Raw genomic sequence first — 23,971 nt, forward strand, 5'->3', positions numbered from 1 at the left:
GACTGACTGACTGGAACACAACCTTGAGACACGTCATACACACTTTATAAACCTTTATAAACAGATATAAATCACTAAACAGTTCATCTAAACCTTTATAAACATATATAAATCACTAAACCTTTATAAACAGATATAAATCTATCAAGACATCCAGGTATCAACACACACTAAACCTCTATCGTCTCCTACAGTGAGATCAGATCAGTCTCTCCATTACAACACACTAAACCTCTATCATCTCCTACAGTGAGATCAGATCAGTCTCTTCATTACAACACACTAAACCTCTATCATCTCCTACAGTGAGATCAGATCAGTCTCTCCATTACAACACACTAAACCTCTATCGTCTCCTACAGTTAGATCAGATCAGTCTCTTCATTACAACACACTAAACCTCTATCGTCTCCTACAGTGAGATCAGATCAGTCTCTTCATTACAACACACTAAACCTCTATCATCTCCTACAGTGAGATCAGATCAGTCTCTTCATTACAACACACTAAACCTCTATCATCTCCTACAGTGAGATCAGATCAGTCTCTTCATTACAACACACTAAACCTCTATCGTCTCCTACAGTTAGATCAGATCAGTCTCTTCATTACAACACACTAAACCTCTATCATCTCCTACAGTGAGATCAGATCAGTCTCTTCATTACAACACACTAAACCTCTATCATCTCCTACAGTGAGATCAGATCAGTCTCTTCATTACAACACACTATACCTCTATCATCTCCTACAGTGAGATCAGATCAGTCTCTTCATTACAACACACTAAACCTCTATCGTCTCCTACAGTCAGATCAGATCAGTCTCTCCATTACAACACACTAAATCTCTATCGTCTCCTACAGTGAGATCAGATCAGTCTCTTCATTACAACACACTAAATCTCTATCGTCTCCTACAGTCAGATCAGATCAGATCAGTCTCTTCATTACAACACACTAAACCTCTATCGTCTCCTACAGTCAGATCAGATCAGTCTCTTCATTACAACACACTAAACCTCTATCGTCTCCTACAGTGAGATCAGATCAGTCTCTTCATTACACCATGACACACGACTGCTAGAGGATGAGGCTATCTGACGCTAGCTAGCTGTCTCTGGTTCAGCATCCCAAATGGCACCCTATTCCCTATGTAGTGCACTACTAGGGCTCTGCCTCTGGTCTAAAGTAGTGTACTACATAGGGAATAGGGTGCCATTTGGGACACAGGCTAACCCTCCGTCAGAGAGAGAGGAGATCAGGAGTCTAGTCTATCCATCACAGGACAAGCTATGATACCTTAGAAAACACACTCAGAAGACTCCAATACTCTCTCTCTCTCTCTCTCTCTCTCTTTCTCTCTCTCTCTCCCCCCCTTTCTCCCCCCCCCCCCTCCTCTCTCTCTCTCTCTCTCCCCCCCTCTCTTTCTCTCTCTCTAAGAGGCGAGGCTTATAGAGGAGGGCTAGAACCACTACAAGAAGGACAACAGGTGGAAGGTGGAGAAGGAGGAGTTGGAGGAGGAGGTGGAGAGGAGTCACTCAGGCCAACCCTGATCAACGAGGGTGACTGCTAAACAGGAGTGACTGCTAAACAGGAGTGACTGCTAAACAGGATAAGTATTTGCAGGGGGGATAAGCAGCAGTGCAGAACGGGAGGATGGTGGATGATTTAGGGATGGAGGGAGGATGGTGGATGATTTAGGGATGAACGAGGGATGAAGGTGGATGATTTAGGGATGAACGAGGGATGAAGGGAGGATGGTGGATGATTTAGGGATGAACGAGGGATGAAGGGAGGATGGTGGATGATTTAGGGATGAACGAGGGATGGAGGGAGGATGGTGGATGATTTAGGGATGAATGAGGGATGGAGGGAGGATGGTGGATGATTTAGGGATGAACGAGGGATGAAGGGAGGATGGTGGATGATTTAGGGATGAACGAGGGATGTAGGGAGGACGATGGATGATTTAGGGATGAAGGGAGGATGGTGGATGATTTAGGGATCAACGAGGGATGAAGGGAGGATGGTGGATGATTTAGGGATGAACGAGGGATGAATGAAGGATGGTGGATGATTTAGGGATGCACGAGGGATTAATGAAGGATGGTGGATGATTTAGGGATGAAGGGAGGATGGTGGATGATTTAGGGATGAACAAGGGATGGAGGGAGGATGGTGGATGATTTAGGGATGAACGAGGGATGAAGGGAGGATGGTGGATGATTTAGCGATGAAGGGAGGATGGTGGATGATTTAGGGATGAACGAGGGATGAAGGGAGGATGGTGGATGATTTAGGGATGAACGAGGGATGAAGGGAGGATGGTGGATGATTTAGGGATGAAGGGAGGATGGTGGATGATTTAGGGATGAACGAAGGATGAAGGGAGGATGGTGGATGATTTAGGGATGAAGGGAGGATGGTGGATGATTTAGGGATGAACGAGGGATGAAGGGAGGATGGTGGATGATTTAGGGATGAAGGGAGGATGGTGGATGATTTAGGAATGAACGAGGTATGAAGGGAGGATGGTGGATGATTTAGGGATGAAGGGAGGATGGTGGATGATTTAGGGATGAACGAGGGATAAAGGAGGGAGAGATATGTACCTGTCTCTTCTTGCTCTTGGGGGTCAGTATCTGAGTGGTTCTCTTCCTCTTCCTCTTGCTCCATCTCCTCCTCCTCCGGTCTCTCGGTCTCTGATTCAGTGGAAGGTGTGTAGTGCGTTGGTGTTTGGTGGTCAGTGGGAGTGGGGGCTAAGTGTATGAGAGTCTCGGTCAGAGTGTTCAGTGTCTGGTCCTCTCCTTGGGGAGTGTCTGATTGGCCGGTGGAGACCTCAGGGTCATCATGGTGAGAGACTGTCTCACTGGTGTCAACCACCTGTAAGATGCCAACATGGCTACCCCTCTCCCCTGTCTCTGTCTCTGTCCTGGTTTCTGAACCACTATCCCTCCTCTCCTCTGTCTCTGTCCTGGTTTCTGAACCCCTATCCCTCCTTTCCCCTGTCTCTGTCCTGGTTTCTGAACCCTGATCCCTCTCCTCTGTCTTTGTCCTGGTTTCTGAACCCTGATCCCTCTCCTCTGTCTCTGTCCTGGTTTCTGAACCCTGATCCCTCTCCCCTGTCTCTGTCCTGGTTTCTGAACCCTGATCCCTCTCCTCTGTCTCTGTCCTGGTTTCTGAACCACTATCCCTCCTCTCCTCTGTCTCTGTCCTGGTTTCTGAACCCCTATCCCTCCTCTCCTCTGTCTCTGTCCTGGTTTCTGAACCCCTATCCCTCCTCTCCTCTGTCTCTGTCCTGGTTTCTGAACCCCTATCCCTCCTCTCCTCTGTCTCTGTCCTGGTTTCTGAACCCCTATCCCTCCTCTCCTCTGTCTCTGTCCTGGTTTCTGAACCCCTATCCCTCCTCTCCTCTGTCTCTGTCCTGGTTTCTGAACCCCTATCCCTCCTCTCCTCTGTCTCTGTCCTGGTTTCTGAACCCTGATCCCTCTCCTCTGTCTCTGTCCTGGTTTCTGAACCCCTATCCCTCCTCTCCTCTGTCTCTGTCCTGGTTTCTGAACCCTGATCCCTCTCCTCTGTCTCTGTCTCACTGATGCCAACATGGCTACTCCTCTCCTCTGTCTCTGTCCTGGTTTCTGAACCCCGATCCCTCTCCTCTGTCTCTGTCCTGGTTTCTGCACCCCTATCCCTCCTATCCTCTGTCTCTGTCCTGGTTTCTGAACCCCTATCCCTCTTATCCTCTGTCTCTGTCCTGGTTTCTGAACCCCTATCCCTCTCCTCTGCCCTGGTTTCTGAACCACTATCCCTCCTCTCCTCCACCTCCTCCCCTGTTCCTGTCTCTTCCGGGACTCTGTCTGTCTCCTCACTGTGAACAATGCCGTCTTCCCGACTGAGAGACTCTTCCCTCTCCACTATACTGTGTGACTGCGTTAAAACCTCCTCGCTGTCAGTCTGAGGGTGACTGAAAGACCCTTCCCTCTCCACTATACTGTGTGACAGCGTTAAAACTTCCTCGCTGTCAGTCTGAGGGTGACTGAGAGACTCTTCCCTCTCCACTATACTGTGTGAATGGGTTAAAACCTCCTCGCTGTCAGTCTGGGGGTGACTGAGAGACTCTTCCCTCTCCACTATACTGTGTGACTGCGTTAAAACCTCCTCGCTGTCAGTCTGAGGGTGACTGAAAGACCCTTCCCTCTCCACTATACTGTGTGACAGCGTTAAAACTTCCTCGCTGTCAGTCTGAGGGTGACTGAGAGACTCTTCCCTCTCCACTATACTGTGTGAATGGGTTAAAACCTCCTCGCTGTCAGTCTGAGGGTGACTGAGAGACCCTTCCCACTCCACTATACTGTGTGAATGGGTTAAAACCTCCTCGCTGTCAGTCTGAGGGTGACTGAGAGACTCTTCCCTCTCCACTATACTGTGTGACTGCGTTAAAACTTCCTCGCTGTCAGTCTGAGGGTGACTGAGAGACTCTTCCCTCTCCACTATACTGTGTGACTGCGTTAAAACCTCCTCGCTGTCAGTCTGAGGGTGACTGAGAGACTCTTCCCTCTCCACTATACTGTGTGAATGGGTTAAAACCTCCTCGCTGTCAGTCTGGGGGTCAGAAACCACTGATAGGGCTGTGCCGTCACACACTGACCAGTGAGACTCAGACACACGCTCAGAGACACGTTGTGTTAGCCTCTGGAGACGAGCAGCGTTACCTTCTGTACGGTCTGACGCTGTCCCCTCACCGCTGACCCCCTCTCTGGCCGTAGGGGAGGTGGGGGCCGTAGGGGAGGTGGGGGCCGTAGGGGAGGTGGGGGCCATGGGGCCCATGGAGGCCGTAGGGGAGGTGGGGGCCGTAGGGGAGGTGGGGCCCATGGGGGCCGTAGGGGAGGTGGGGGCCATGGGGGAGGTGGGGACCATAGGGGAGGTGGGGGCCGTAGGGGAGGTGGGGGCCGTAGGGGAGGTGGGGGCCGTAGGGGAGGTGGGGGCCGTTGGGGAGGTGGGGGCCGTTGGGGAGGTGGGGGCCGTAGGGGAGGTGGGGGCCGTTGGGGAGGTGGGGGCCGTTGGGGTGAGGATGACAGGGGAAAACACGTCGTTGTTCAGGTATTCCTCGATGAGTCTGGAACACACCATGGACTGGGAGAAAGTGCTGCTTTTCACCGGGGCATGAAGGGGCTGGGAGGGGGTTGCTTTGGGGGGGTGTCGGGCTGTAGTCCAGGGTTTATGCAGGTTCCTGTAGTTCAGACTAACAGACTGTGTTAAGGATCCTTTCTGAGGAGAGAAGCGCGGTAGAGAGATCTCTTCCAGTTCAACATACTCTCCCTCAGCGTCCGAGTCCTCTTCTGCTGCAAAACCTTTCCCATCGTCCCTGGTCTCGATAGGCTGTCTCAACCGTGGGAGGAGCTTCACCTCCGTACTCTCTCCACACTGGGCCTTTGATGTGTCAATCAAAATGTGTCTGGCCCTCTCCGAAGGCTTGAAGACGACCTGTTCCCTCCCCCCGTCCCCTTCTCCCTTGGTAGGGACTCTGATTGGTGCAGCCACCATAGCCGTGGGTCTGTTAATGAACTGAGGGTGTACTACATCCTCCCAGGGTACTCTGAAGATGTCGTTCTCTGCAGAAAGGAGGCAGTGGGACAGTGTCCTCCCCGACCCTGTCCCCGACCCTGTCCCCGACCCTGTCCCCGACCCTGTCCCAGACCCTGTCCCAGACCCTGTCCCAGACCCTGTCTCCGTTCCTGCTCCACTCCGTTCCCTGTTGACTGAGAATAACAATAATTTATTAATCCACACCAGAAGAAACTGGCAGCCCCCCAAGTTTTCTGTTGGACATAAAATACTGTAAAAACACCAGCCAATCAGCTCCTACATCACAATGACATCACAATACCCCATAATGACATCACAATACCCCATAATGACATCACAATGACATCACAATACCCCATAATGACAAAGCAAACACAGGTTTTTAGACATTTTTGTAAATGTATTCAAAATAAAAAACGGAAATATCACATTTCCATCATAATTATTCAGACCCTTTACTCAGTACTTTGTTGAAGCACCTTTGGCAGCGATTACAGCCTCCAGTCTTCTTGGGTATGACGCTACAAGCTTGTCACACCAGTATTTGGGTAGTTTCTCCCAATCTTCTCTGCAGATCCTCTCAAACTCTGTCAGGTTGGATAGGGAGCATCACTGCACAGCTATTTGCAGGTCTCACCAGAGATGTTCAATCTGGTTCAAGTCTGGGCTCTGGCCAAAGACATTCAGAGACTTGTCCCGAAGCCACTCCTGCGTTGTCTTGGCTGTGTGCTTAGGGTCGTTGTCCTGTTGGAAGGTGAACCTTCACCCCAGTCTGAGGTCCTGAGCGCTCTGGAGCAGGTTTTCATCAAGGATCTCTCTGTACTTTGCTCTGTTCATCTTTCCCTCGATCCTGACAAGTCACCTAGTCCCTGCCGTTGAAAAACATCCCCACAGCATGATGCTGCCACCACCATGCTTCACCGTAGGGATGGTGCCAGGTTTTCTCCAGACGTGAAGCTAGGCATTCAGTCCAAAGGGTTCAATCTTGGTTTCATCAGACCAGAGAATCTTGTTTCTCGTGGTCTGAGAGTCTTTAGGTTCCTTTTGGCAAACTCCAAGCGGGCTGTCATGTGCTTTTTAAGAGGAGTGGCTTCCGTCTGGCCACTCGACCATAAAGGCCTGATTGGTGGAGTGCTGCAGAGATGGTTGTTCTTCTGGAAGGTTCTCCCATCTCCACAGAGGAACTCTGGAGCTCTGACAGAGTGACCATCGGGTTCTTGGTCACCTCACTGACCAAGGCCCTTCTCCCCCAGATTGCTCAGTTTGGCCGGGCGGCCAGCTGCAGCAGACATTTTTAAATACCCTTCCCCAGATCTGTGCCTCGACACAATCCTGTCTCGGAGCTCTACAGACAATTCCTTCGACCTCATGTGTCACGACGTTGCCCTCGTTGGGTACAGCGAGCACCATCCCCCTCTCTCTCTCTGTCCTACACCCAGGCTGCTGTTAGGCAGGTCATAAATTCCTGGAGGAGATTCTTCCTCATGGCCAGACAGCATAGAGAGAGAGAGTGAGTTTTCATAGAGAGAACAAAGGAATTTCTTCCACCTCACAGAACTTGAAAACGGAACAATATTCGTGTTCTGAGGAATGTATAAAAGATTGGTAAAGTAGCCAGCTACGAACTGGTCCGTTTGGTACAATTTTGTGAAACTCATGAGAGACAATACATTACCATAACCCTGTTTATACAAGAGTCTCAGTTGTAAGGGTTGCATCTAATTGCTGTATAAAATGAATGAGTAAAGATGAAACTATTTGTGAAATTATGTAATGTGATTTTAAACTGTTTAATGAAGGAAACTCCAAATCCCTTTGGAGTTTAACTGAGTCATAGGCCCGCCCCCTGAGCACAGACATTGATCCGGCATCTTGGGCCCACCCCTTTCTGCTCTTCCGAATATAACCCCCACCTTGGGAATTTATCTTCAGACCATGCTTCTCTTAATTACGAGAGGGCTAAGGTTTGAGTAGAGACCAAGCTTACCTCAATTACGAGAGGGCTATGGTTTGAGTAGAGACCAAGCTTACCTCAAATTACGAGAGGGCTATGGTTTGAGTAGAGACCAAGCTTACCTCAATTACGAGAGGGCTAAGGTTTGAGTAGAGACCAAGCTTACCTCAATTACGAGAGGGCTAAGGTTTGAGTAGAGACCAAGCTTACCTCAATTACGAGAGGGCTATGGTTTGAGTAGAGACCAAGCTTCCTTCAATTACGAGAGGGCTAAGGTTTGAGTAGAGACCAAGCTTACCTCAATTACGAGAGGGCTAAGGTTTGAGTAGAGACCAAGCTTACCTCAATTACGAGAGGGCTATGGTTTGAGTAGAGACCAAGCTTACCTCAATTACGAGAGGGCTAAGGTTTGAGTAGAGACCAAGCTTACCTCAATTACGAGAGGGCTATGGTTTGAGTAGAGACCAAGCTTACCTCAAATTACGAGAGGGCTAAGGTTTGAGTAGAGACCAAGCTTACCTCAATTACGAGAGGGCTAAGATTTGAGCCCATTGCTGAATTCTTAACCATACCACGTGGTTAAACTCTGAGACTATCGAACCCGGCAGAATAAGAACAAATCTTTGATCCTAATTACTAGTCTGCAGCATCTATTCTATCACGACATTGCTGAATGTTACTCTGAACTATCCATTCTAACCACGGCAGAAAGACTCTCCAACAGAAACAAACTTTCCAACAGAGATCACGACGACACACTTATATATATATATATTGATCGCAATTATTCCAGAATGAGTGAGCGTTCATGTGCAAAGGATTAGCATTTCAATTGTTAAAATTATCAACTTTGTAGTGTTTTTTATCTCAGTCGACCCCCACTTCCCTTTTGTCTACCAAGCCGCGATGCCGGTTTAGCCCACTAGGGCACATCCCCTATCATTTCCTTGTAACTGTATCTACTGTTTGTTTGTGCATTTCTCTGTGATTATTTAGTTAGTAAATAACTTATTTAAGACAATTGATATATGGATGACTCATAGGGAAGACTGGGTTCGTGCAGACAACCAACAATTTACGACGTTTGGAATGAGACTAACGTGAGGTAAAGAATAATTCATTAATTAGAAGACTAATTGATCAGATATTAAAATACCTGAAAGTTATATTAGGAAAATTATAAATTTGTAATCTGAATATTTTCCTTGGTGCCCCGACTTTCTAGTTAATTACATTTACATGATTAAGTTAGTTTAGTCACGTAATAATAATTACAGATAATTTTTTATAAAAATAAGTCTTCAGTTTAATGATGCCAAAGACACGACACACGGCTTGGTTTTTGCTCTGACATGCACTGTCAACTGTGGGACCTTATATAGACAGGTGTGTGTCTTTCCAAATCATGTCCAATCAATTGAATTTACCACAAGTGGACTCCAATCAAGTTGTAGAAACATCTCAAGGATGATCAATGGAAACAGGATGCACCTGAGATCAATTTAGAGTCTCATAGCAAAAGGTCTGAATAGTTATGTAAACAAAGTATTTCTGTTTTATTATCTTTAATACATTTGCAAAAATTTCTAAAATCTGTTTTCGCTTTGTCACATTATGGGCTATTGTGATGTCATTATGGGGCATTGTGATGTCATTATGGGGTATTGTGACCTCATTATGTGGTATTGTGATGTCATTATGGGGTATAGTGATGTCATTATAGGGTATTGTGACCTCATTATGTGGTATTGTGATGTCATTATGGGGTATAGTGTGTAGATTGCTGAGGATTTCTTTTTTTATTTAACCCATTTTAGAATAAGGCTGTAAAGTAACAAAATGTGGAAAAAGTCAAGGGGTCTGAATACTTTCTGAATGTATTGTATATACAAAAGTAAGCAATGTTTGAAAATTAAAATGTTTTAGTCAAAAAGTATATATGTTTGAGAATCATGCGGTCAATTTGCAGTCAACAAATTACTAGTAATTATGTTCCAGCCCCCCGGCCAGCCGCTCCAGAACAAAATCATCCCGCGGCTGAAACTAGTTGATGATCCCTGCATTAACCCCGCCCAAATTACCACACACACACACACACACACACACACACACACACACACACACACTGGAGGAGCTGAAGCAGAGGGCAGTTACAGTGTCCAATCAGAGCAGTTTACCTGAGTGGAGCCAGGCCATGGTGAACAGGGAGGTGTAGGCTAGCTCTGGCAACTTTACCTCCTCTACATGCTGCCCACTGGAGGCCAGACAGCGCAGGATGAGACAGGGTGGGCTGGAGGGGGGGAGAGAGAGAGAGGTTACCTTACATTGCTGCCCACTGAGGGCCAGACAACGCAGGATGAGACAGGGTGGGCTGGAGGGGGGGAGAGAGAGAGAGGTTACCTTACATTGCTGCCCACTGAGGGCCAGACAACGCAGGATGAGACAGGGTGGGCTGGAGGGGGGGAGAGAGAGAGAGGTTACCTTACATTGCTGCCCACTGAGGGCCAGACAACGCAGGATGAGACAGGGTGGGCTGGAGAGAGAGACACCATGCCCAAACTGGACACGCGCGTGCGTCTGCCATCGTGCGCAAATTGATGTTGTCCCCCCCACACCAAATGCGATCACGACACGCAGGTTGAAATATCAAAACAAACTAAACCAATTCTATTAATTTGGGGACTGGTCGAAAAGCATTAAACATTAATGGAAATTTAGCTAGCTAGCTTGCAGTCGCTAGCTAAATTATCCTATTTAGCTAGCTAGCTTGCTGTTGCTAGCTAATTTGTCCTATTCAGCTAGTTAGCTTGCAGTTTCTAGCTAATTTGTCCTAGGATATAAACATTGAGTTGTTATTTTACCTGAAATGCACAAGGTCCTCTACTCCGACAATTAATTCACACATAAAACGGTCAACCAAATCGTTTCTAGTCATCTCTCCTCCTTCCAGTAAAAGGTGATACGTCATTTCGTTTGTATGGTTTACGCGCTACTTGAGTTGACTCTCTCGCCAAGCCCCGCCCCCTTGTCACACAAGGAGCGCCATTGGTCAATGCAGCAGATGCAACAATATGTTGATGACAACATTGGTGCTTTCCACTTTGCTTCTTAATGTCAATCCACAAGCGTTCTATAATTACACTATTTAGTTTGTGTTTCTTATTGCCTGTGTATCTTACTATCTGCTAGTTTGTATTTTCTTAGCAAGTTGGTAAAATTAAAATCTTGTTAGCAGCTAATGCTAGTCGTTATTTAGCTGGCTAGCTAGCTAATACATGTATGGAGTCAGAACAAACGGAGCTAGCTAATACATGGGGCCCTCTGTTCACACCGTTGACATCAGCAAACCGCTCAACGCCATACACGTGATCCGCGGTTATGAGGCCGGTTGGAGGTAGTACAAAATTGGAGGCGGCTTATGGTAGAGAAATGAACATTCAATTCTCTGGCAACAGCCCTGGTGGACATTCCTGCAGTCAACATGCCAATTGTACGCTCCCTCAAAACTTGAGACATCTGTGGCCTTGTGTGGTGTGACAAAACTTCACATTTTTAGACTGGCCTTTTATTGTCCCCAGCACAAGGTGCACCTGTGTAATGATCATGCTGTTTAATCAGCTTCTTGATATACCACACCTGCCAGGTGGATGGATTATCTTGGCAAAGGAGAAATGCTCACTAACAGGGATGAAAACAAAATTGTGCACAAAATTTAAGAGAATTAAGCTTTTTGTGCGTATAGAACATTTCTGGGATCTTTTATTTCAGCTCATGAAACATGGGACCAACACTTTATATGTCACGTTTATATTTTAGTTCTGTCACGCCCTGATCTGTTTCACCCGTCCCTGTGATTGTCTCCACGCCCTCCAGGTGTCGCTTATTTTCCCCAGTGTATTAATCCCTGTGTTTCCTGTCTCTCTGTACCAGTGTATTAATCCCTGTGTTTCCTGTCTCTCTTTACCAGTGTATTAATCCCTGTGTTTCCTGTCTCTCTGTGCCAGTGTATTTATCCCTGTGTTTCCTGTCTCTCTGTGCCAGTGTATTAATCCCTGTGTTTCCTGTCTCTCTTTACCAGTGTATTAATCCCTGTGTTTCCTGTCTCTCTGTACCAGTGTATTAATCCCTGTGTTTCCTGTCTCTCTGTACCAGTGTATTAATCCCTGTGTTTCCTGTCTCTCTTTACCAGTGTATTAATCCCTGTGTTTCCTGTCTCTCTGTGCCAGTGTATTAATCCCTGTGTTTCCTGTCTCTCTTTACCAGTGTATTAATCCCTGTGTTTCCTGTCTCTCTGTGCCAGTGTATTAATCCCTGTGTTTCCTGTCTCTCTGTACCAGTGTATGTATCCCTGTGTTTCCTGTCTCTCTGTACCAGTGTATGTATCCCTGTGTTTCCTGTCTCTCTGTACCAGTGTATTAATCCCTGTGTTTCCTGTCTCTCTTTACCAGTGTATTAATCCCTGTGTTTCCTGTCTCTCTGTGCCAGTGTTTTAATCCCTGTGTTTCCTGTCTCTCTTTACCAGTGTATTAATCCCTGTGTTTCCTGTCTCTCTGTGCCAGTGTATTAATCCCTGTGTTTCCTGTCTCTCTGTGCCAGTGTATTAATCCCTGTGTTTCCTGTCTCTCTGTACCAGTGTATGTATCCCTGTGTTTCCTGTCTCTCTGTACCAGTGTATTTATCCCTGTGTTTCCTGTCTCTCTGTACCAGTGTATGTATCCCTGTGTTTCCTGTCTCTCTGTACCAGTGTATTTATCCCTGTGTTTCCTGTCTCTCTGTACCAGTGTATGTATCCCTGTGTTTCCTGTCTCTCTGTACCAGTGTATTTATCCCTGTGTTTCCTGTCTCTCTGTACCAGTGTATGTATCCCTGTGTTTCCTGTATCTCTGTACCAGTTCGTCTTGTACGTTTAGTCAAGTCAACCAGCGTGTTTTTCCCCATACTCATTTTGCTAGTCTTCCCGGTTTTGACCCCTGCCCTGACCTTGAATCTGCCTGCCCTGACCCTGAATCTGCCTGATCATCTTGCCTGCCCTTCGGTACCTATTGGACTCTGAACTGGTTTTGACATTTTGCCTGTACACGACCATTCTATTGCCTAACCCCCCTTTCTGGATTAAATAAACATTGCAAGACTCCAACCATCTGCCTCCTGTGTCTCCATCTGGATCTCGCCTTGTGCCTTGATAAGTTCCGTGTAGAAAGAGAGACGGAGAGCCAAAGAATGAGAGGCGATGTCTCACCTGGGGGTGTTGGTGGAGGAGGAGCTGGGGGAGACAGAGGGCGATGCCACCTGAAAGAAAACATTCATACAAGGGTTTTAGTAGACTTATTCTACATACAATATAAAAGGTGCCTCTGCCATTTGAATACAACAACAAACATTTAAAAACGACTGAGGATTTAACATGCAATAAAATGAGAGAATGAACAGCTCAGACAAGACTGGCTGTGGTTATAATCAGGAGGAGGGAATGAACAGCTCAGACAAGACTGACTGTGGTTATAATCAGGAGGAGGGAATGAACAGCTCAGACAAGACTGACTGTGGTTATAATCAGGAGGAGGGAATGAACAGCTCAGACAAGACTGGCTGTGGTTATAATCAGGAGGGAATGAACAGCTCAGACAAGACTGGCTGTGGTTATAATCAGGAGGAGGGAATGAACAGCTCAGACAAGACTGGCTGTGGTTATAATCAGGAGGGAATGAACAGCTCAGACAAGACTGACTGTGGTTATAATCAGGAGGGAATGAACAGCTCAGACAAGACTGGCTGTGGTTATAATCAGGAGGAGGGAATGAACAGCTCAGACAAGACTGACTGTGGTTATAATCAGGAGGAGGGAATGAACAGCTCAGACAAGACTGGTTGTGGTTATAATCAGGAGGGAATGAACAGCTCAGACAAGACTGGCTGTGGTTATAATCAGGAGGAGGGAATGAACAGCTCAGACAAGACTGACTGTGGTTATAATCAGGAGGGAATGAACAGCTCAGACAAGACTGGCTGTGGTTATAATCAGGAGGAGGGAATGAACAGCTCAGACAAGACTGACTGTGGTTATAATCAGGAGGAGGGAATGAACAGCTCAGACAAGACTGGCTGTGGTTATAATCAGGAGGAGGGAATGAACAGCTCAGACCAGACTGGCTGTGGTTATAATCAGGAGGGAATGAACAGCTCAGACAAGACTGGCTGTGGTTATAATCAGGAGGAGGGAATGAACAGCTCAGACAAGACTGGCTGTGGTTATAATCAGGAGGAGGGAATGAACAGCTCAGACAAGACTGGCTGTGGTTATAATCAGGAGGAGGGAATGAACAGCTCAGACAAGACTGGCTGTGGTTATAATCAGGAGGGAATGAACAGCTCAGACAAGACTGGCTGTGGTTATAATCAGGAGGGAATGAACAGCTCAGACAAGACTGGCTGTGGTTATAATCAGGAGGAGGGAATGAACAGCTCAGACAAGACTGGCTGTGGTTATAATCAGGAGGGAATGAACAGCTCAGACAAGACTGGCTGTGGTTATAATCAGGAAGGAATGAACAGCTCAGACAAGACTGGCTGTGGTTATAATCAGGAGGGAATGAACAGCTCAGACAAGACTGGCTGTGGTTATAATCAGGGGGAATGAACAACTCAGACAAGACTGGCTGTGGTTATAATCAGGAGGGAATGAACAGCTCAGACAAGACTGGCTGTGGTTATAATCAGGAGGGAATGAACAGCTCAGACAAGACTGGCTGTGGTTATAATCAGGAGGGAATGAACAGCTCAGACAAGACTGGCTGTGGTTATAATCAGGAGGATGGAATGAACAGCTCAGACAAGACTGGCTGTGGTTATAATCAGGAGAAGGGAATGAACAGCTCAGACAAGACTGGCTGTAGTTATAATCAGGAGAGAATGAACAGCTCAGACAAGACTGGCTGTGGTTATAATCAGGAGGAGGGAATGAACAGCTCAGACAAGACTGGCTGTGGTTATAATCAGCAGGGAATGAACAGCTCAGACAAGACTGGCTGTAGTTATAATCAGGAGAGAATGAACAGCTCAGACAAGACTGGCTGTGGTTATAATCAGGAGGAGGGAATTAACAGCTCAGACAAGACTGGCTGTGGTTATAATCAGCAGGGAATGAACAGCTCAGACAAGACTGGCTGTGGTTATAATCAGGAGAGAATGAACAGCTCAGACAAGACAGGCTGTGGTTATAATCAGGAGGGAATGAACAGCACAGACAAGACTGGCTGTGGTTATAATCAGGAGGGAATGAACAGCTCAGACCAGATTGGCTGTGGTTATAATCAGGGGGAATGAACAGCTCAGACAAGACTGGCTGTGGTTATAATCAGGAGGGAATGAACAGCTCAGACAAGACTGGCTGTGGTTATAATCAGGAGGAGGGAATGAACAGCTCAGACAAGACTGGCTGTAGTTATAATCAGGAGAGAATGAACAGCTCAGACAAGACTGGCTGTGGTTATAATCAGGAGGGAATGAACAGCTCAGACAAGACTGGCTGTGGTTATAATCAGGAGGAGGGAATGAACAGCTCAGACCAGATTGGCTGTGGTTATAATCAGGAGGGAATGAACAGCTCAGACCAGATTGGCTGTGGTTATAATCAGGAGGGAATGAACAACTCAGACAAGACTGGCTGTGGTTATAATCAGGAGGAGGGAATGAACAGCTCAGACAAGACTGGCTGTGGTTATAATCAGGAGGAGGGAATGAACAGCTCAGACAAGACTGGCTGTGGTTATAATCAGGAGGAGGGAATGAACAGCTCAGACAAGACTGGCTGTGGTTATAATCAGGAGGGAATGAACAGCTCAGACAAGACTGGCTGTGGTTATAATCAGGAGGAGGGAATGAACAGCTCAGACAAGACTGGCTGTGGTTATAATCAGGAGGGGGGAATGAACAGCTCAGACAAGACTGGCTGTGGTTATAATCAGGAGAAGGGAATGAACAGCTCAGACAAGACTGGCTGTGGTTATAATCAGGAGGAGGGAATGAACAGCTCAAACAAGACTGGCTGTGGTTATAATCAGGAGGAGGGAATGAACAGCTCAGACAAGACTGGCTGTGGTTATAATCAGGAGGAGGGAATGAACAGCTCAGACAAGACTGGCTGTGGTTATAATCAGGAGGAGGGAATGAACAGCTCAGACAAGACTGGCTGTGGTTATAATCAGGAGGGAATGAACAGCTCAGACAAGACTGGCTGTGGTTATAATCAGGAGGAGGGAATGAACAGCTCAGACAAGACTGGCTGTGGTTATAATCAGGAGGAGGGAATGAACAGCTCAGACAAGACTGGCTGTGGTTATAATCAGGAGGGAATGAACAGCTCAGACAAGACTGGCTGTGGTTATAATCAGGAGGGAATGAACAGCTCAGACAAGACTGGCTGTGGTTATAATCAGGAGGAGGGAATGAACAGCTCAGACAAGACTGGCTGTGGTTATAATCAGGAGGGAATGAACAGCTCAGACAAGACTGGCTGTGGTTATAATCAGGAGGGAATGAACAGCTCAGACAAGACTGGCTGTGGTTATAATCAGGAGGGAATGAACAGCTCAGACAAGACTGGCTGTGGTTATAATCAGGAGAAGGGAATGAACAGCTCAGACAAGACTGACTGTGGTTATAATCAGGAGGAGGGAATGAACAGCTCAGACAAGACTGGCTGTGGTTATAATCAGGAGGGAATGAACAGCTCAGACAAGACTGGCTGTGGTTATAATCAGGAGGAGGGAATGAACAGCTCAGACAAGACTGGCTGTGGTTATAATCAGGATGAGGGAATGAACAGCTCAGACAAGACTGGCTGTGGTTATAATCAGGAGGAGGGAATGAACAGCTCAGACAAGACTGGCTGTGGTTATAATCAGGAGGGAATGAACAGCTCAGACAAGACTGGCTGTGGTTATAATCAGGAGGAGGGAATGAACAGCTCAGACAAGACTGGCTGTGGTTATAATCAGGAGGGGGGAATGAACAGCTCAGACAAGACTGGCTGTGGTTATAATCAGGAGAAGGGAATGAACAGCTCAGACAAGACTGGCTGTGGTTATAATCAGGAGGAGGGAATGAACAGCTCAAACAAGACTGGCTGTGGTTATAATCAGGAGGAGGGAATGAACAGCTCAGACAAGACTGGCTGTGGTTATAATCAGGAGGAGGGAATGAACAGCTCAGACAAGACTGGCTGTGGTTATAATCAGGAGGAGGGAATGAACAGCTCAGACAAGACTGGCTGTGGTTATAATCAGGAGGGAATGAACAGCTCAGACAAGACTGGCTGTGGTTATAATCAGGAGGAGGGAATGAACAGCTCAGACAAGACTGGCTGTGGTTATAATCAGGAGGAGGGAATGAACAGCTCAGACAAGACTGGCTGTGGTTATAATCAGGAGGGAATGAACAGCTCAGACAAGACTGGCTGTGGTTATAATCAGGAGGGAATGAACAGCTCAGACAAGACTGGCTGTGGTTATAATCAGGAGGAGGGAATGAACAGCTCAGACAAGACTGGCTGTGGTTATAATCAGGAGGGAATGAACAGCTCAGACAAGACTGGCTGTGGTTATAATCAGGAGGGAATGAACAGCTCAGACAAGACTGGCTGTGGTTATAATCAGGAGGGAATGAACAGCTCAGACAAGACTGGCTGTGGTTATAATCAGGAGAAGGGAATGAACAGCTCAGACAAGACTGACTGTGGTTATAATCAGGAGGAGGGAATGAACAGCTCAGACAAGACTGGCTGTGGTTATAATCAGGAGGGAATGAACAGCTCAGACAAGACTGGCTGTGGTTATAATCAGGAGGAGGGAATGAACAGCTCAGACAAGACTGGCTGTGGTTATAATCAGGAGAAGGGAATGAACAGCTCAGACAAGACTGGCTGTGGTTATAATCAGGAGGAGGGAATGAACAGCTCAGACAAGACTGGCTGTGGTTATAATCAGGAGGGAATGAACAGCTCAGACAAGACTGGCTGTGGTTATAATCAGGAGGGAATGAACAGCTCAGACAAGACTGGCTGTGCATTAGCTACTTGACATTCAATACAATAACTGGTGGTCTAGGGTGGCCTAGGGTGGTCAGGGGTCTAGGGTGGCCTAGGGTGGTCAGGGGTCTAGGAAGGTCGTGGGGTCTAGGAAGGTCAGGGGTCTAGGGTGGTCAGGGGTCTAGGGTGGCCTAGGGTGGTCAGGGGTCTAGGGTGGTCAGGGGTCTAGGAAGGTCAGGGTTCTAGGAAGGTCAGGGTTCTAGGAAGGTCAGGGGTCTAGGAAGGTCAGGGGTCTAGGAAGGTCAGGGGTCTAGGGTGGTCGTGGGGTCTAGGGTGGCCTAGGGTGGTCAGGGGTCTAGGGTCTAGGGTGGTCAGGGGTCTAGGAAGGTCAGGGGTCTAGGAAGGTCAGGGGTCTAGGAAGGTCAGGGGTCTAGTGTGGTCTAGGGGTCTAGGGTGGTCTAGGGGTCTAGGGTGGTCTAGGGGTCTAGGGTGGTCTAGGGGTCTAGTGTGGTAAGGGGTCTAGTGTGGTCTAGGGGGTTAGTGTGGTCAGGGGTCTAGGGTGGCCTAGGGTGGTCTAGGGGACTAGGTTGGTCTAGGGGTCTAGGTTGGTCTAGGGTGGTCAGGGGTCTAGGGTGGTCAGGGGTCTAGGGTGGTCTAGGGGTCTAGGGTGGTCAGGGGTCTAGGGTAGTCTAGGGTGGTCAGGGGTCTAGGGTGGTCAGGGGTCTAGGGTGGCCTAGGGGTATAGGGTGGTCAAGGGTGGTCTAGGGGTATAGGGTGGTCTAGGGTGGTTTAGGGGTATAGGGTGGTCTAGGGTGATCAGGGGTCTAGGGTGGTCAGGGGTCTAGGGTGGCCTAGGGGTATAGGGTGGTCTAGGGGTATAGGGTGATATAGGGTGGTCTAGGGGTATAGGGTGGTCTAGGGTGGTCTAGGGGTATAGGGTGGTCTAGGGTGGTCTAGGGGTATAGGGTGGTCTAGGGGTATAGGGTGGTCTAGGGTGATCAGGGGTCTAGGGTGGTCTAGGGGTATAGGGTGGTCTAGGGGTATAGGGTGGTCTAGGGGTATAGGGTGGTCTAGGGGTATAGGGTGGTCTAGGGGTATAGGGTGGTCTAGGGGTATAGGGTGGTCTAGGGGTATAGGGTGGTCTAGGGGTATAGGGTGGTATAGGGGTCTAAGCCACATATCTACAGTGTCAGTAGGTTTTAATCTGTTCCTCTGTCCTTTAAGAAATCCTCTCTCTCTGTTCAATAAAGTCAGAACAGATCCCCACTGTCTTCCTCTCTGGATCTGTTCAATAAAGTCAGAACAGATACCCACTGTCTTCCTCTCTCTATCTGTTCAATAAAGTCAGAACAGAGCCCCACTGTCTTCCTCTCTCTCTCTCTGTTCAATAAAGTCAGAACAGATCCCCACCGTCTTCCTCTCTCTATCTGTTCAATAAAGTCAGAACAGATCCCCACTGTCATCCTCTCTCTGTTCAATAAAGTCAGAACAGATCCCCACTGTCTTCCTCTATCTGTTCAATAAAGTCAGAACAGATCCCCACTGCCTTCCTCTCTCTCTCTGTTCAATAAAGTCAGAACAGATTCCCACAGTCTTCCTCTATCTGTTCAATAAAGTCAGAACAGATCCCCACTGTCTTCCTCTCTCTGTTCAATAGTCAGAACAGATCCCCACTGTCTTCCCCTCTATATATGTTCAATAAAGTCAGAACAGATCCCCACTGTCATCATCTCTCTGTTCAATAAAGTCAGAACAGATCCCCACTGTCTTCCTCTCTCTGTTCAATAAAGTCAGAACAGATCCCCACTGTCTTCCCCTCTATATATGTTCAATAAAGTCAGAACAGATCCCCACTGTCTTCCTCTCTCTCTATCTGTTCAATAAAGTCAGAACAGATCTCCACTGTCTTCCTCCCTCTATCTGTTCAATAAAGTCAGAACAGATCCCCACTGTCTTCCTCCCTCTATCTGTTCAATAAAGTCAGAACAGATCCCCACTGTCTTCCTCTCTCTATCTGTTCAATAAAGTCAGAACAGATCCCCACAGTCTTCCTCTCTCTATCTGTTCAATAAAGTCAGAACAGATCCCCACTGTCTTCCCCTCTATATATGTTCAATAAAGTCAGAACAGATCCCCACTGTCTTCCTCTCTCTATCTGTTCAATAAAGTCAGAACAGATCCCCACTGTCTTCCTCTCTCTGTTCAATAAAGTCAGAACAGATCCCCACTGTCTTCCTCTCTCTATCTGTTCAATAAAGTCAGAACAGATCCCCAATGTCTTCCTCTCTCTGTTCAATAAAGTCAGAACAGATCCCCACTGTCTTCCCCTCCATATATGTTCACTAAAGTCAGAACAGATCCCCACTGTCTTCCTCTCTCTCTATCTGTTCAATAAAGTCAGAACAGATCCCCACTGTCTTCCTCCCTCTATCTGTTCAATAAAGTCAGAACAGATCCCCACTGTCTTCCTCTCTCTGTTCATTAATGAAAACAGGTATTTTTGATAGAATACCTGTAGGTAGAATAAAGTCAGACCATGAAAACAGGTATGTTTGATACCTGTAGGTAGAAGTCCCCGGGGCGGAGGACACGTGGGTCCAGAGGAGAGAGCTGGATGATCACCTTGTCGTGGAGACACAGAGGCCAGCCCTGGTGCCGGAATAACAGGCCGCAGTACGGGAACTACAGGGGAGATGGAGAAGGAGACTGAGTAAATAAATCAACTACAGGAGAGAAGGAGAGACAGAGACACAGAGGCCAGCCCTGGTGACGGAATATCAGGCCGCAGTACGGGAACTACAGGAGAGATGGAGAGACAGAGACACAGAGGCCAGCCCTGGTGACGGAATATCAGGCCGCAGTACGGGAACTACAGGGGAGATGGAGAGATGGAGAAGGAGAGGGAGGAAATCAATCATTCCTTTGCTAAAACATCAACAAGTAGAGTTTGATGAGTGACAGAGAGAGAGATGGGGGGGGGGGGGGGGAGACATTGAAGTAAATCATTTTACTGATAAAACGTACGGTGATTTCCGCTCAGAGGTCGTCTTTCAGCCCGGGCAGCCGCACACCGGAAAGGAAATCATCCGATCCCTCCCTCTCATCCCCCTTTCCCATTTCAGAGCCCCCCCAATCCTCTCCACTCTAAAAGAGGGATTCTGTGATGCTCTCTGATAGCGCTGAGAAACACAGACCCCTGCTCTGTCTGTATTCCCTCCCCCTCCTCTTCCCTCCATCCGTCCCTCCCTCTCATCCCCCTTTCCCATTTCAGAGCCCCCCCAATCCTCTCCACTCTAAAAGAGGGATTCTGTGATGCTCTCTGATAGCGCTGAGAAACACAGACCCCTGCTCTGTCTGTATTCCCTCCCCCTCCTCTTCCCTCCATCCGTCCCTCCCTCCCTCCCTCTCATCCCCCTTTCCCATTTCAGAGCCCCCCAATCCTCTCCACTCTAAAAGATGGATTCTGTGATGCTCTCTGATAGCGCTGAGAAACACAGACCCCTGCTCTGTCTGTATTCCCTCCCCCTCCTCTTCCCTCCATCCGTCCCTCCCTCTCATCCCCCTTTCCCATTTCAGAGCCCCCCAATCCTCTCCACTCTAAAAGAGGGTTTCTGTGATGCTCTCTGATAGCGCTGAGAAACACAGACCCCTGCTCTGTCTGTATTCCCTCCCCCTCCTCTTCCCTCCATCCGTCCCTCCCTCTCATCCCCCTTTCCCATTTCAGAGCCCCCCAATCCTCTCCACTCTAAAAGAGGGATTCTGTGATGCTCTCTGATAGCGCTGAGAAACACAGACCCCTGCTCTGTCTGTATTCCCTCCCCCTCCTCTTCCCTCCATCCGTCCCTCCCTCCCTCTCCTCCCTCCTTCTTCCTTCACTCCCCCTCCTCCCATCCTCTCTTCCTCCCCCTGAGTAAGAGACAGAACAGGAGAGGACTGAGCTCCTCTATCCATCTCTCTCTCTCTCTCTCTCATTTGATCACTCTCTCTTTTCCTTGTTAGAAGTTGTTCCTCCTGAGTTACTAATAGAGGTGCTCTCCCTGTCTCTATTGCTCTGAGTCACCTAAACGAGGTGTTTCCTTCCATGCCTTACTACTCATCCAGGTGGTGAGCCATTCCCTCTCATTACGCCGCTCTCTGGTCTCTCATTCTGTACGGCCTGGTCTTGTCCGGTCATGCCTGTGATACTAGCTCTGCAACGTGTCCTGTTTGGGTAACATCTCTCTAGGAAGACTGTAGTCACCGGGCCAGTCTAACCAAGAGGAGGAAGACTGTAGTCACCAGGAGGAGGAGGACTGTAGTCACCAAGAGGAGGAGGACTGTAGTCACCGAGCCAGTCTAACCAAGAGGAGGAGGACTGTAGTCACCAGGAGGAGGAGGACTGTAGTCACCGAGAGGAGGAGGACTGTAGTCACCGAGCCAGTCTAACCAAGAGGAGGAGGACTGTAGTCACCGGGCCAGTCTAACCAAGAGGAGGAGGACTGTAGTCACCGGGCCAGTCTAACCAAGAGGAGGAGGACTGTAGTCACCGGGCCAGTCTAACCAAGAGGAGGAGGACTGTAGTCACCGGGCCAGTCTAACCGAGAGGAGGAGGACTGTAGTCACCGAACCAGTCTAACCAAGAGGAGGAGGACTGTAGTCACCGGGCCAGTCTAACCAAGAGGAGGAGGACTGTAGTCACCAGGAGGAGGGAGACTGTAGTCACCAGGAGGAGGAGGACTGTAGTCACCAAGAGGAGGAGGACTGTAGTCACCAAGAGGAGGAGGACTGTAGTCACCAAGAGGAGGAAGACTGTAGTCACCAAGAGGAGGAGGACTGTAGTCACCAAGAGGAGGAGGACTGTAGTCACCAAGAGGAGGAGGACTGTAGTCACCAAGAGGAGGAGGACTGTAGTCACCAAGAGGAGGAGGACTGTAGTCACCAAGAGGAGGAGGACTGTAGTCACCAAGAGGAGGAGGACTGTAGTCACCAAGAGGAGGAAGACTGTAGTCACCGGGCCAGTCTAACCAAGAGGAGGAGGACTGTAGTCACCGGGCCAGTCTAACCAAGAGGAGGAGGACTGTAGTCACCGGGCCAGTCTAACCAAGAGGAGGAGGACTGTAGTCACCGGGCCAGTCTAACCAAGAGGAGGAGGACTGTAGTCACCAAGAGGAGGAAGACTGTAGTCACCGAGAGGAGGAGGACTGTAGTCACCGGGCCAGTCTAACCAAGAGGAGGAGGACTGTAGTCACCAAGAGGAGGAAGACTGTAGTCACCAGGAGGAGGAAGACTGTAGTCACCAAGAGGAGGAGGACTGTAGTCACCAAGAGGAGGAGGACTGTAGTCACCAAGAGGAGGAGGACTGTAGTCACCAAGAGGAGGAGGACTGTAGTCACCAAGAGGAGGAGGACTGTAGTCACCAAGAGGAGGAGGACTGTAGTCACCAAGAGGAGGAGGACTGTAGTCACAAAGAGGAGGAGGACTGTAGTCACCAAGAGGAGGAGGACTGTAGTCACCAAGAGGAGGAGGACTGTAGTCACCAAGAGGAGGAGGACTGTAGTCACCAAGAGGAGGAGGACTGTAGTCACCGAGCCAGTCTAACCAAGAGGAGGAGGACTGTAGTCACCAAGAGGAGGCGGACTGTAGTCACCAGGAGGAGGAGGACTGTAGTCACCAAGAGGAGGAAGACTGTAGTCACCGAGAGGAGGAGGACTGTAGTCACCAAGAGGAGGAGGACTGTAGTCACCAAGAGGAGGAGGACTGTAGTCACCAAGACTGTGTAGTTATTGTTAGTGCTTCATGTTTTTGGTTATATAACAAGCCAGACCTCCCAAAATGAAACGTCCTTCATCACTCCAGCTGATGTTTACCAACCAATCCCCCATCCTCCTCTCTGCCCTCCGTTAAGTAGAAGGGTTCATGTTACCCATCATCCTCCTCTCTGCCCTCCGTTAAGTAGAAGGGTTCATATGTTACCCATCATCCTCCTCTCTGCCCTCCGTTAAGTAGAAGGGTTCAAATGTTACCCATCATCCTCCTCTCTGCCCTCCGTTAAGTAGAAGGGTTCATGTTACCCATAATCCTCCTCTCTGCCCTCCGTTAAGTAGAAGGGTTCACATGTTACCCATCATCCTCCTCTCTGCCCTCCGTTAAGTAGAAGGGTTCACATGTTACCCATCATCCTCCTCTCTGCCCTCCGTTAAGTAGAAGGGTTCACATGTTACCCATCATCCTCCTCTCTGCCCTCCGTTAAGTAGAAGGGTTCACATGTTACCCATCATCCTCCTCTCTGCCCTCCGTTAAGTAGAACGGTTCGTTCACATGTTACCCATCATCCTCCTCTCTGCCCTCCGTTAAGTAGAAGGGTTCACATGTTACCCATCATCCTCCTCTCTGCCCTCCGTTAAGTAGAAGGGTTCACATGTTACCCAT

At 48.3% G+C, this 23,971-nt stretch overlaps 1 protein-coding gene across 6 annotated transcripts in view; it reads right to left on the minus strand.

Annotated features, from left to right (window-relative positions):
* plekhg4 (pleckstrin homology and RhoGEF domain containing G4) overlaps positions 1-23,971 on the minus strand; it is a 257,371-nt gene that overhangs the window by 146,906 nt on the left and 86,494 nt on the right. For all 6 annotated transcript variants that reach the window (XM_090223345.1, XM_090223344.1, XM_090223343.1 and 3 more), the window contains 4 exons: positions 20,123-20,245; positions 12,779-12,828; positions 9,717-9,829; positions 2,615-5,758 (listed from right to left, as the gene is read on the minus strand). In XM_090223345.1, coding sequence (XP_090079471.1) covers positions 2,615-5,758; positions 9,717-9,735 — 3,163 coding nt within the window. In that variant the 5' untranslated portion in view covers positions 9,736-9,829; positions 12,779-12,828; positions 20,123-20,245. The remainder of the gene's footprint in view (positions 1-2,614; positions 5,759-9,716; positions 9,830-12,778; positions 12,829-20,122; positions 20,246-23,971) is intronic.

The sequence above is a fragment of the Oncorhynchus mykiss genome, chromosome 26 (genome assembly GCF_057628025.1).
Source record: "Oncorhynchus mykiss isolate SJ-2025 chromosome 26, ASM5762802v1, whole genome shotgun sequence".
Lineage (NCBI taxonomy): Eukaryota > Metazoa > Chordata > Actinopteri > Salmoniformes > Salmonidae > Oncorhynchus > Oncorhynchus mykiss.